The sequence below is a fragment of the Leptosomus discolor genome, chromosome 3 (assembly GCF_034619465.1).
Source record: "Leptosomus discolor isolate bLepDis1 chromosome 3, bLepDis1.hap2, whole genome shotgun sequence".
NCBI lineage: Eukaryota > Metazoa > Chordata > Aves > Leptosomiformes > Leptosomidae > Leptosomus > Leptosomus discolor.
In genome coordinates, this window is record NC_141393.1 from 67,350,878 (window position 1) to 67,363,355 (window position 12,478).

At 41.9% G+C, this 12,478-nt stretch overlaps 1 protein-coding gene across 1 annotated transcript in view; it reads left to right on the top strand.

Annotated features, from left to right (window-relative positions):
* Window positions 1-12,478, top strand: part of RABGAP1L (RAB GTPase activating protein 1 like) — a 258,884-nt gene that overhangs the window by 191,588 nt on the left and 54,818 nt on the right. Inside the window, exon 19 of the mRNA XM_086463421.1 lies at window positions 1,863-1,991. Within this exon, the coding sequence (XP_086319547.1) occupies window positions 1,863-1,991 (129 nt within the window). The remainder of the gene's footprint in view (window positions 1-1,862; window positions 1,992-12,478) is intronic.

Below are 12,478 nucleotides of genomic sequence, written 5' to 3' on the forward strand. Positions count from 1 at the left end.
CAGGTTGACAGGTAAACATGCACAATGTGGATTTTGTCCTTATAGACTCTTGATTGAGGACATCAAATTACTGTGCCCATTCCCAAAGTGAAAGATCAGACACAGGAGTGATGATTATCAGTGTTGGAGTGGCACACCTCTGATGTCAGCTCGTGCTCCCCAGTATGAGAGATACTGGCTAACTATGAAAATATCCCATTAACTTATGTTATTGTTCCAAGTTTGGTACATAATTTAAAATCCCTTATAAACCCTTCTCACCACCAAATAAAGTTTGGATAAATTGCTGTTTTTCATAGACCCTCTGGGTAGGGTACTGCAGCATTTTCAGCAGAAACATGGAATATGTTGAGCTAGGTTGTGTATTACTGGTACATATCTGCAGCACCACACTGAAGTTCAGTTTGCTTTGGGAAACAATATGTTTGTACTTTAAGAAGAGCTTTTACATAGTAGACGTAGTTATTTTCATGTAAATGAACTAGTGATGCTAGTTTGTAGGGTGCGTAGGGAGGGCTTGTAAATAAAAGTAAAATTTTCTCTGCATTGTACTGATAATTTTATTTATTTAAAACACATTTAATACCCAAGAGAAGTAATAGCGTCATCAAGCCTCACCTCTTGCATGTCAAACTCTGCAGTTTCTCACAGTTTTCCTCGTGTAGAGCCAAATCTCTTGTGTTTGGCTGAAATATGTTTTCCAGAAATAAGTTGTCTGAAATTGGAGACGGTAAATGATTTTGGGTGGATGAGAATATAGTTAAGAATCAAACTTTGAAACTATGTGTAAGTAATATATCTACTGCATATAACAAAGCAAAAGATGACAAAGGGCGTTACTCATGAGAAAGAGGAGGATGCACACATGAAAATGCTGGCAGTGGTTCTTGAGCAATTAGTCTTAACCAAAGGTACCTGTGCTGTTCCTGAGATACTTGTAGTAATACCATGATACACAGCGCCGGTCTCCATGATACTAGTCTGTAGGTTGACACATTCTTGTTCTTTCTGGTTTAAAGATCTTGAAGTTCACATTTTTGAGATGACATCCTAAATGTCTTGTCTGGACACACAGTTTCTGTGAACCTTTTAAAGGAACTATCCTAAGGCTTGGTATTTCATGTCTGCTAAATCTCTTGGTGTAGTTCTTGGTAAATCCAAAGATTAATACATTTGTCTCCGTGAATCATATTACTCCATCAATAGCAGAACTGGATTACTGTTGAATGTTTAACATTTTCTGACCTGTTTGGTTTGATACCACACTGAGAGGTACAGTATTATGAGAGATGTAGAAATAAGCATGTAAAACATTTTCTGGCACGGTGTTCTTTGAGAAATTGTGTCACAGACTTCTGCACATTGACTTGCTGATGCCTCTTATGAGTCATGCATTTCTGCTTCTGCTAGTCATGTCTGCAACCATATATATCTATATATACATTGTCTTTTTAGGGCAGCATTATGAGAATCAGAATGGTCTAATGTACAACCTCTCTAGAAAATATTATAAATTCTCCTAGGTTTTTGGGTTTTGCTTGGGTTTTGTTTTTCTCCTCACTGAGTGACATCTTAACAGGGTGAGCCAGAATCCCTTTCTTACCCTGCAGGTATAGAAGGATAAAATACATTAATGTGTTACAGTCCTCTGATTGTGCTGCTCTGCCTGACAGTCCTTGGATATGCTGTAGCCTCTGTTTTGTTTTATGAGATATGGGTTAGAGAGCTGATTTCAAAGAGGATGTTTTTGAGCTAATGTGAATATTGGTGGTTTGGAATACATTCAGTAAATGACAAATCCAGTAAAAGAGCATGACTGCAAGTTCTCAGTGTTTACAGTAGTTCCCTGTGTTTCATTGCAGACCTCAAAAGAGGACCTTCTACAAGCTGATTTTGAAGGAGCTTTAAAGTTCTTCAGGGTTCAGTTGCCCAAGAGGTACAGAGCTGAAGAGAACGCCAGAAGACTGATGGAACAAGCTTGCAACATTAAGGTAAGGACAGCCTTCATTTCCTTTCATTCAACCAGGGTTTCTACAGGACAAGTAAGGTATGATGTTAAGAATGCCAGTAGCATGTGGAAGTTGAAGCAATGAAATCATTAGTGTATTACTTTTTACATATGGTTGTATATTTATACACACACCTTTTTTTATAGTAAAGAAAGTAAAGCACTTAGCTTTTGCCTCTTTGTCTGCTTTGTTACAAGCTAATAATTAACATAGAAAACTGATGCATGATCAAACAAACTGAATTATCAGAACTCACTAATTCATTAATTGATTTATAAACAGTGATTACACGAAACCAATTAATCATGCAACCAAAGGTCAGATATTATTTGTTTTGAACAGAAGATACTTGTTTACTGAGCACTGCTGTATAATACAATTGTATTGAGGTAGAAACTTAGTTTTGTTTGTGTATCAGGATTACCAAGACAGAATGTCTTTTTATATTCTACCCTATCCAAGACCATGCTGTCAAAAGGCAGGCTTCTTTGAACATCTGGAGCACAAGTATTTGGCTTGTAATGAATGATGGCAAATTAGAGGAGCCTGACTGTAAGTTTTTAAGGGTGGAAATTGCTTTTAAAAATGCATGCAGGGGTTCATAAAGCTGACATTTGAAAGGTCTGCTATTTTTTCTGGGATTTTTTTGTTGGAATGTGTGTAGCTATGGATGGGCTTGACATTTAATCTTGAAAAAAAGTGCTTTTGTTATTTCTTGGAGTGGGAGCACTGATGGGAAATGTGTGTTTGGTGTGGCCCAGTAACGGGCTGAGACCATCCCATCAGAAACAATGCTTCTCTAACACTCCACCTTTTTTATATCTCTCTCAATATATTTATTACTCTATTTTTGTGCTGCTTAATTTCATAGTTTATTAAGCAAGGGCTTTTTCCGTACTGGTTAAAACTCTGATCTTGTGAAACAGTGGGGCTTGCTGTACAAATGATCACTCCAGCCAGAAAAAAGATCTATGCAAAGGTTTTATTAAAATTGGACTTGAAATTTGAGCTCTGACACCAAAAGAGAGTATTTGCAGTAAAATACTACAGTTTGACATTTAATGTTTAGTCCTTTGCTCTGTTCTTGAAAATGAGTAATTTAAGGACTTACCATGTACAATAAAATTATATTGTTTACTCAGTGTGTATTTTTCTGATGGGAGATTAAAATAGAAGTTCTCATGGTACTTTTTGGAAGAGGTATTTGTCAGTTTTCTTGGGCCTGCCTTTCTCATTCTGCAATATATTGTGTGTCACATGATCTTATTTTTCATTAATTCTTCAGTTTACATTGGGAATGTATGTATATGATGTGTTTTGTTGGGAAAGTATTTTGCAATGTGTTTAAGGCAGATGGTCAATGCATAGTGCCTCATGTGGGTTCAGCACATTGGGCCTTTCAAAAGCTGACAATAAAATTCTGAACTGTTAGTCAATGTGAATGGAAAGGGGCTGAAGGATTTGACAGTGTCTCCACTGCACGTGCAGGATTTCATACATTCTGGATTCCAGTCCGTAAGAGAAAAGCAGATGAGTTCAGCAGACATGGAGTCAAGGCACAGTGCCTGTGTGTTACAGGAGAACATGAGGACTAGCAGGAATTTTTGGAATGGAAGGAGAATTCAAGGCCGAGACCTGGGGTTATCAGGGATGGGAAAAATTACAAGATTTGTTACGTTCTGCTGTGTTAGTAATACCCCACCCTTGTAAGGAGTGTAGTTGAGTTCTGCTAACTCATTCCTTCACTCAGATACAAGACATAGGAGAGAGTCTAAACTGTGTCCTGAACGGTCTCTTGATAGTTAAGCTAGGAGCAATCTAAATAGAGTAGGCTCTGAACATAGTTGATGTATGGTGAAAGATACGTGAGAGACTCAGTGCAAGACCTTATTGGAGGGGGAGGATGATCTTTACTTTAAATGAGTCTCTTTTCACTCACTTGCACTGCTTCTGTCATAGATGCCACTTATACTGATAGCCATGTGCTTACCAACACCAAGGCTTCTGTCTAGCCAGGATCGCTTGTTTATGATGAGGATGAGGGACAGTGGCTATAAAGTCCTCACTATGCCTCTTGGATTCCTCTTGATTGGTGACAATAAATTGTCTTTTAGACAAATTTTTTGCACTCTTTAGGAGTCAAACAGGTCCCATGGTGTGATCTTTTCCCTTAGAAGCTTACTGGCTTCAGCCTGTCATTGCTGCCCTTTGTCTCTGTTTCCTCATTGTGACTGGTTTGTGGCTTCCAGCCTGTTTTCCTGTTGGCAGAGGTGATGTACTGTAGATCTGTTGCGGATCTCTGACTGGGTGGTCATCTCTCATACAGCCTCCACAGAATGCAAGCCTTCTGATCGAGATGTAGCAAGACATTTCTCATCATCTGCCAGTTTGACTGCTGTCACTCGTTTCCTTGCTTACCAATACATGCCGTTCTCATTACCTGTTCTCTGTATCATTTCTTCTGGTGCTTTTGCATCCAGACACTTCCATTTGTCCTTCTTTCAGATTGATCTTAATATTTTTGTTATGCATCCCTGCTGAGTGGCTATGTGATGCCTTGACTCTGTTAACTCGATGTCCCACATTAAATTGAAACACACAAGGGTTGAACTGACTTCACATTCACAGTTTTTATTTATTTGGGTCAACCTCTTTCACTTTTGCCAGCTAGAGTGTCCTTAGAGAGCCACATCTGAATCAAGGAACATAACCTCTGACTGGAGATGGCGTATTAAATATTTGATAGGCAGAAGAGAAAATCACCTCATAATGAAGAAGGTGATCAGGAATCATCAGCATGGTTTTATGAAGGGTAAATCATGCTTAACCAACCTAACAGCCTTCTGTGGTGAGATGACTGTCTTGGTGGATGAGGGGAGAGCTGAGGATGTTGTTTATCTCAAGTATAGCAAATGTAGACACTGTCTCCCATCATTATAGACAAATGATGAATATGGACTAGATAAGTGGACAGTGAGGTGGATTGAAATGTGGCTGAATTGCTTGGTTCAAATGGTTGTGATCAGCAGCAGGATATCCATCTGGAGGCCAGTCATTAGTGTTGTATCTCAGAGGTTGATGATGTGACCAATACTGCTTAGCCTCTTCATTAATGACCTGAATGATGGAGCAGAGACAGCACCCTCAGCAAGTTTGCAGGTGACACAAAGCTGGGAGAAGTGGCCGATGGATGAGATGGATGTGCTGCCATCCAGAGGGACCTTGACAGGCTGGAGGAACGGGCCGACAGGAATCTCATGAAGCTCAACAAGGGAAGGGCAGAGTCCTGCACCTGGGAGGAACAACTGCATACACCAGTACCTGCTGGGGGCCAGCCAGCTGGAAAGCAGCTTGGCAGAAAATGACCTGAGGGTCCTGGTAGACACCAGGTTGAAAATGAGCCAGTAGTGAGCCCTTGCTGTAAAGAAGGCCAGTGGTATCCTGGGCTGCACTGGGAGAAGTGTTGCCAGGAGGTCAAGGAAATGATCCTTCTCCTCTACTCAGCACTGGTGAGACATGTCTGGAGCACTGTATCCACACCTGCCTACCCAGGAGAAGAGAGAGACAGATACAATGGTGAGAGCTCGATGAAGGGCCATGAAGGTGATTAAGGGTCTGGATCTCTCCTATGAGGAAAGGCTGAGAGCTGGGGCTGTTCAGTCCAGGGAAGAGAAGGTTCAGGAGGATTTTACCAATGCAGATAAATACCTGATGGGAGGGACTAAATAATAGAGAGCTAGGCTGTTCTCAGCGGCGTCCAGTGGACAGTGGGCACAAAATTAAATAAAAGAATTTATGTTTAAAAGCTATTTATTTATTAACTTCAGGGGTGATCAGACACAGGAACAGGTTGCCCAAGGAGGTTGTGGTGTCTCCAGCTGTGGAGCTACTCAACATGCAGGTGGCCCTGAGCAACCTGCTGTAGGTAACCCTGCTTTGAGGGGGTGGTTTAGTCAAGATGTTCACCAGAGGTCCCTTCCAACCTTAATTATTCTGTGATTCTAAATTAGATATTATAATCATGTTATTTATTTACAAACAGGAGCTAATAATTGCAGGAAATGCTCAAATAGGAAATTATAGTCTTGATAATTATCACTCAAAGAGGTCCCAGGGAATGCAGAGGTTATATGAAGAGTAGTTGTCTGTCTTGTTGAATGCAGTAAAACTTGTTCTGTAGAAAAAAAGAAAAACAACAAACAAGACCCTTAAACATGGTTGTTTTTTTTTCTGCTGTATGAATGAGGCATTGTGTGTCTTTCTGGTGCTTCTCACTTCTGTATTAGTATTTGTAGACTGACTAAACACCAGATGTTTTTAGATTAAGTATTACACAGTAAGTGCCAGGGAGAATTTACTTTATGTTTCTAAGCTAATTACTGAGGCATAAAAATGTGAAAACAAAATCATGGTGTGGCCAGGTTTCATATTCTTGCTGTATCTTTTCCAGTGTTTCTTTTTTTTTTTCACGTTACTGCAAAACAAAGCCGGAGTTTTAACATGTAATGACGCATCTCTACTTGCTGCTTTTTTTTTTTTTGAGCTTTAGCTGACATGGTTCTAGAGGAGGCAAATAAAAAATACCTGGTGTTTTTCCCCCTTAATTTCACAACTTTTAATTTTAACTCATGATTTCTGGACCTATCCCTTGGATTTTGTAGCAGTAGTTTTATTACCCTATTTTTAAACCAAAAAAAATTAGCATCAGTCTTTCCCTTGAGAACAAGTCTGCAAATACAAAAAAAAAAGCTCCTATTAATTGAAAATTATATGTAAAATGTGGTAGAGAATGTCTTGTTTGATTAAGGACTATCCATGGTGATTACTCATCAGGTCTGAATTTTGCTCTTTCACCAATGAGGAGATCGCTTTGCACAAGGTCAATGGAATTAGAAATAATAGTAGTATTTTCCAGAAGTTAATTGTTGGGTCATATTCCATGGTTTAGGAATGTGTTCAATAAATTCATACTATGAAATAATATGGCCTAAGAAATTTCCCTTTGATTTTGGCATATGCATGTTACATGAATATATGCAAAATTAGAGTCCTGCTAATACCTGGTGGATAGATTATTGCCAATATTCAAGAGTTCAAGATACACTCAGGTGGAAGAGACTGAATCTATGAAGGAACCTGGTGAAAGTCTTAGGGCAGGTAGAGCCCAATATTGCACACATTTCACAGCTTGGGAACAGTCAAACAGAAGAGAAAGACATAAATTCTCTGAGTAGGGTATCAGATGCTAATGTAAGGGTTAACGGCATGCAATAAAAGATGAAAATTTAGAGATAATGAATGGAGGATTGTCCTCCATTGTTTCCTTTTAGTTTTCTTGTGTACACTGACCATACCTTTCATTTTGCGATGCCCTTTACGGAGAGAGGGGCAAGACATTCTGCATACTTGCTGAATCTGCCTTGGTTGCCTCTTGCATCTTGTAATGCAGTTTCTCTCGTAGAAGTCTGTGTATGCCCTAAAGGAATTGTAATGTCCTTTGATTTTAGTATAGGAAGCCTATCACCTCTGTTCTTGCACCCAACTTCAGTCAGTTGAGTCGTAGAATGGGAGAAAGTAAGTCTCATTGGGGGAGGCAGATATCCTGCTGGGAGTCTGTTACAGACCACCCAACCAGGAGGACGAGGCAGATGAAGCATTCTATAAGCGACTGGCAGAAGTCTTGCAGTCATTACCACTTGTTCTCGCGAGGAGCTTCAACTTACCAGATACCTGCTGGAAATACAACACAGCAGAGGGGAAACAGTCCAGGAGGTTCCTGGAGTGTGTGGAAGATAACTTCCTGATGCAGCTGGTAAGGGAGCCTACGAGGGGAAGTGCCTTACTTGACCTACTGTTTACGAATAGAGAAGGACTGGTGGGAAATGTGGTGGTCAGAGGCCATCTTGGGCTTAGCGACCATGAAATGATAGAGTTCTCTATTCTTGGTCAAGTTAGGAGGAGAATCAGCCAAACCACAGCCATGGACCTCCGGAGGGCTGACTTTGGCCTGTTCAGGACACTGGTCAAGAGAGTCCCTTGGGGAGCAGTCCTGAAGGGCAAAGGGGTCCAAGAAGGCTGGACATTCTTCAAGGAGGAAGTCTTAAGGGTGCAGGGCAGGCTGTCCCTGTGTGCCATAAGACAAACCAGCAGGGAAGGCAACCGGCCCGGTTGAATAGGGAGCTTTTGCTTGAACTCAGGGAAAAAAGGAGGGTTTACCACTCTTGGAAGAAGGGACAGGTAACTCAAGAAGAATATAGGGATCTCATTAGGTCATGCAGAGGGAAAATTAGAGAGGCAAAAGCCCAACTAGAACTCAAGCTGGCCACTGCTGTGAGAGACAACAGAAAATGTTTCTACACATACATTAACAACAAAAAGAGAACCAAGGAGAATCTCCATCCTCTATTGGATGTGGAGGGGAACATTGTCACCCAGGATGAGGAGAAGGCTAAGGTACTTGATGCCTTCTTTGCCCGAGTCTTTAATAGTTAGACAAGCAATTCGCTTAGGTAATCAACCCCCTGAGCTGGAAGATGGGGATCAAGAGCAGAATAAACCCCCAGTAATTCAGGAGGAAGCAGTTAAAGACCTGCTTTGCCACCTGGACATCCACAAGTCTATGGGGCTGGGTGGGATCCACCTGAGGGTACTGAGGGAGCTGTTGGAGGAGCTGGCCAAACCACTCTCCATCATTTATCAGAAGTCCTGGTCAACAGGGCAGGTCCCAGATGACTGGAGACTTGCCAATGTGATGCCCATCTACAAGAAGGGTGGAAGGAGGATCCGGGGAACTACAGGCCAGTCAGACTCACCTCAGTGCTGGGGAAGATTATGGAGCGGTTCGTCTTGAGTGCGTTCACATGGCAGGTGCAGGACGTCCAGGGACTCAGGCCCAGCCACCATGGGTTCATGAAAGGCAGGTCCTGTTTGACCAACCTGATCTCCTTCTATGACCAGGTGACCCGCCTAGTCAATGAGGGGAAGGCTGTGGATATCACCTACCTGGACTTTAGAAAAACCTTTGACTGTCTCCCACAGCATTCTCCTAGGAAAGCTGGAGGCTCATGGCCTAGACAGCTGCACACGAAGCTGGGTTGAAAGCTGTCTGGACGGCTGAGTACAGAGAGTGGTGGTGAATGGAGTTCAATCCAGCTGGTGGCCAGTCACAAGTGGTGTCCCTCAGGGCTCAGTATTGGGACTGGTCATGTTTAACATCTTTATTGGTGATCTGGGTGAGGGGATTGAGTGCTCCCTCAGTAAGTTTGCAGACGACACTAAATTGGGTGGGAGTGTTGATCTGCTCGAGGGTAGGAAGGGTCTGCAGAGGGATCTGGACAGGCTGGGTCGATGGGTCGAGGCCAGTGGTATGAGGTTCAACAAGGCCAAGTGCCGGGTCCTGCACTTGGGTCACAACAACCCCGTGCAGCGCTACAGGCTTGGGGATGAGTGGCTGGAAAGGTGCCTGGTGGAAAAGGACCTGGGGGTGCTGGTCGACAGCCGGCTGAACATGAGCCAGCAGTGTGCCCAGGTGGCCAAGAAGGCCAACAGCATCCTGGCCTGTATCAGAAATGGTGTGGCCAGCAGGAGTAGGGAGGTGATCGTGCCCCTGTACTCAGCACTGGTGAGGCAGCATCTCGAACACTGTGTGCAGTTTTGGGCCCCTCTCTACAGGAAGGACACTGAGGTGCTGGAGAGGGTGCAGAGGCGGGCTACCAAGCTAGTAAAGGATTTGGAGTGTGTCTCGTGTGAGGAACAGCTGAGGGATCTGGGGCTGTTTAGCCTGGAGAAGAGAAGGCTGAGGGGAGACCTTATTATTCTCTACAACTACCTGAAAGGAAGGTGTAGCAAGGCGGGGGTTGGTCTGTTCTCCCTAGTAGCAAGTGCAGAACAAGGGGAAATGGCTTTAAGCTGCACCAGGGGAGGTTCAGGCTGGATATTAGGAAGAATTTCTTTACTGAAAGGGTTGTCAGGCATTGGAACAGCCTGCCCAGGGAGGTGGTGGGGTCACCATCCCTGGAGGTGTTCAAAAACCATGTAGATATGGCACTTCGGGACATGGTTTAGTGGGCATGGTGGTATTAGGTCAACGGTTGGACTTGATGATCTGAGAGGTTCTAATGATTCTATGATTTTCTCCATATGAAAATTTCACAGTTTGACAGTTTTCAAGTGAATTCAGGGAGATGTGCCCATTTCTCTGTGACTGCCCTGTGATATTTGGAAGCGGAGCGGAGATAACATTCAAAATATGTTACATTGCAGATCTGGAAATGCCATGAAGTTGAGTGTAGCAGACAGGTAGGTGGAGAGATACTGGGAAGTTAACTGTGGGCTTTTGCCCCTTGTGCCCAGCGAAGGTGAAGGGAGCACATAGGATGTGCTGTAACAGGACATGTAGGACTGAAGGAGAGTAAAGGAACCTGCAGGGAAGATTTTCCTGTTTATGGGGCAGCATATGTAGTGATATCTTCTTTTACATGGCTCGGGGATTACAGTGACTCCCTGTGTCGTCTTTTGTCATCATCAGCGGAAGGAAAGGCCTGGTATATTTAAGTTTTTCTAAGAGAAGCTTCTTCTAACCGTGTATATCACCTCCCAGCAGTGTTACAGGGCTGCTGCTCTTAGAACCTTAGATGAGAGGAGCAAGTGTCCTTTTTCAATGCAAAGCAAACATGCATATTTTTGATTTTTGATCCCACCTGGGAGCATCCACAGTTGTGGCTTGCAGCAGGACCTGGAAAAATGGCTCATGGAGAATAGCTCTACTGGTGGAGTCAAAGAAAAGGCTAAGATAGCAGGAGCTATGCTAAGCTTTTTCTCATTTCAGAATTGTTCTTTGTGTAGTTTTAAAACAGATTTACTTTAATAATGTTGCTATTTAAACATTTTGATTTCAAAATGGTGTTTTGAAGCTCACGCCTTACTGATATGGGTGAATTACTTTATTCACACCTCTGTTGCTGTTTTACCTGGAAGTAATTTTTTGCAGGCAAGGTTTAACAGGGAATTATATATTGATTTATGTGAGTTTCAATGGAAAGGAGTAAAAATAGATCACTTGCTCTTTCTCTTCTCTCTAGTGTTTGTATGTATATATGTGTATTTATCTAGATACTTGGGAGTTTTGCTATTGTGAGAGGTGGTAAGACTACACAAATGCAACAGAAAAAGGCCCTGAAACTGCACAAGCCTTTTATTCCTTTGGTTCTACCAGAGATGTATCTAATTAATCTTCCAATATAAAGGACAGAAAAAAAAATTGCTCATTTGTCAACTTTTCAAGAAAAGGCCAGACCAAATTGAAGAGAGTTGTATTTAGATCTATAGAAAACCCTGCCATGCCTGTATGCAATTTCTTCTTAAAAGCCAATGATCAATTCCACTTATTATGACTGCACCGTTATCTTCAAAGCGCAGGATCCAGTTGTCCTTGTAAGGAGGGTCATGTTTTTTAATGCCTGTTCTGTTTTCAGCTTTAGCTTCCTTCTTTCTGTTTGGCTTTGTGGTATAGTGCAGCGCAATGAACCTGAAAATCAGATTAAAGTGCCTAGAGTGGAATTGTACATTAAATATTATTGTAGTCTTGGTAATAAGTGCTAACAACGTAGAAAGTGTCACACGTTTAAAAAAAAAAGATTCACCTACGAAATACTTATTTATTTGAACTCTGCGTATCTGGCTTTCCAGTGAGCAGACATGTTGCCCAGTAGTACGTTTATATTTTCCTGATGTTTTAGCATTAGTAAAACTGTTCAGTTGTTTTGAGATTGGGTTTTTTGTTTGTTTGTTTGCTTTCCATTTGCACTGAGTTGGCGTAATTTGAATCAGGTATATTGTTAATTTTTATCAACAGGGAAGGAATAGGATTTTATTATTAATTGTTAAATATAATCACATTTTAATCATCTAAAATAGCTTTGCAGCCTGAATACAAATATTTTGTGTCATATACAGTGTCCTTGTAGCAGTCATTTGTTGGCATATATACCTGTGCTTCTGTGAGTAACGGCACCGACAAGAATAGCGTTGAAGTAAGGACCTTTAAAGAACTATAAAAGTTTGAGGTAAAAAAGTGGGTAGAAATATTCATTGTCTGTATCCCCAGCAATTGTATTGCAGCATATATCATGGAGGTTTGCCCAGAGTATTACCAGTTTAAATCAGTAAGGTGCGGGGAACAACTGAAAACTGTGCCATGGTCCAGCAGACCACCTAAATTCATTTTGTTCGCCTTCGTGCCATCACGAGTCATGGCTTTCCAGGATGGCAGATGTTTTCCCGTTCAGAACAGAAGAAGGAAAGCATACTTGGAAGGTCTTTAGGCTTAAGCTTCTTGGATCTGGCTATTTCCTGCTGGATGAGTAACAGATCCTTTCCATCCTTGATTCTGAAAATAGTACAGAGAGCAATAGATGAAGGTGGCAGGAAGTCGCACTGTTTGACACTTCTGTCTTCTGCCATCTTTGCCA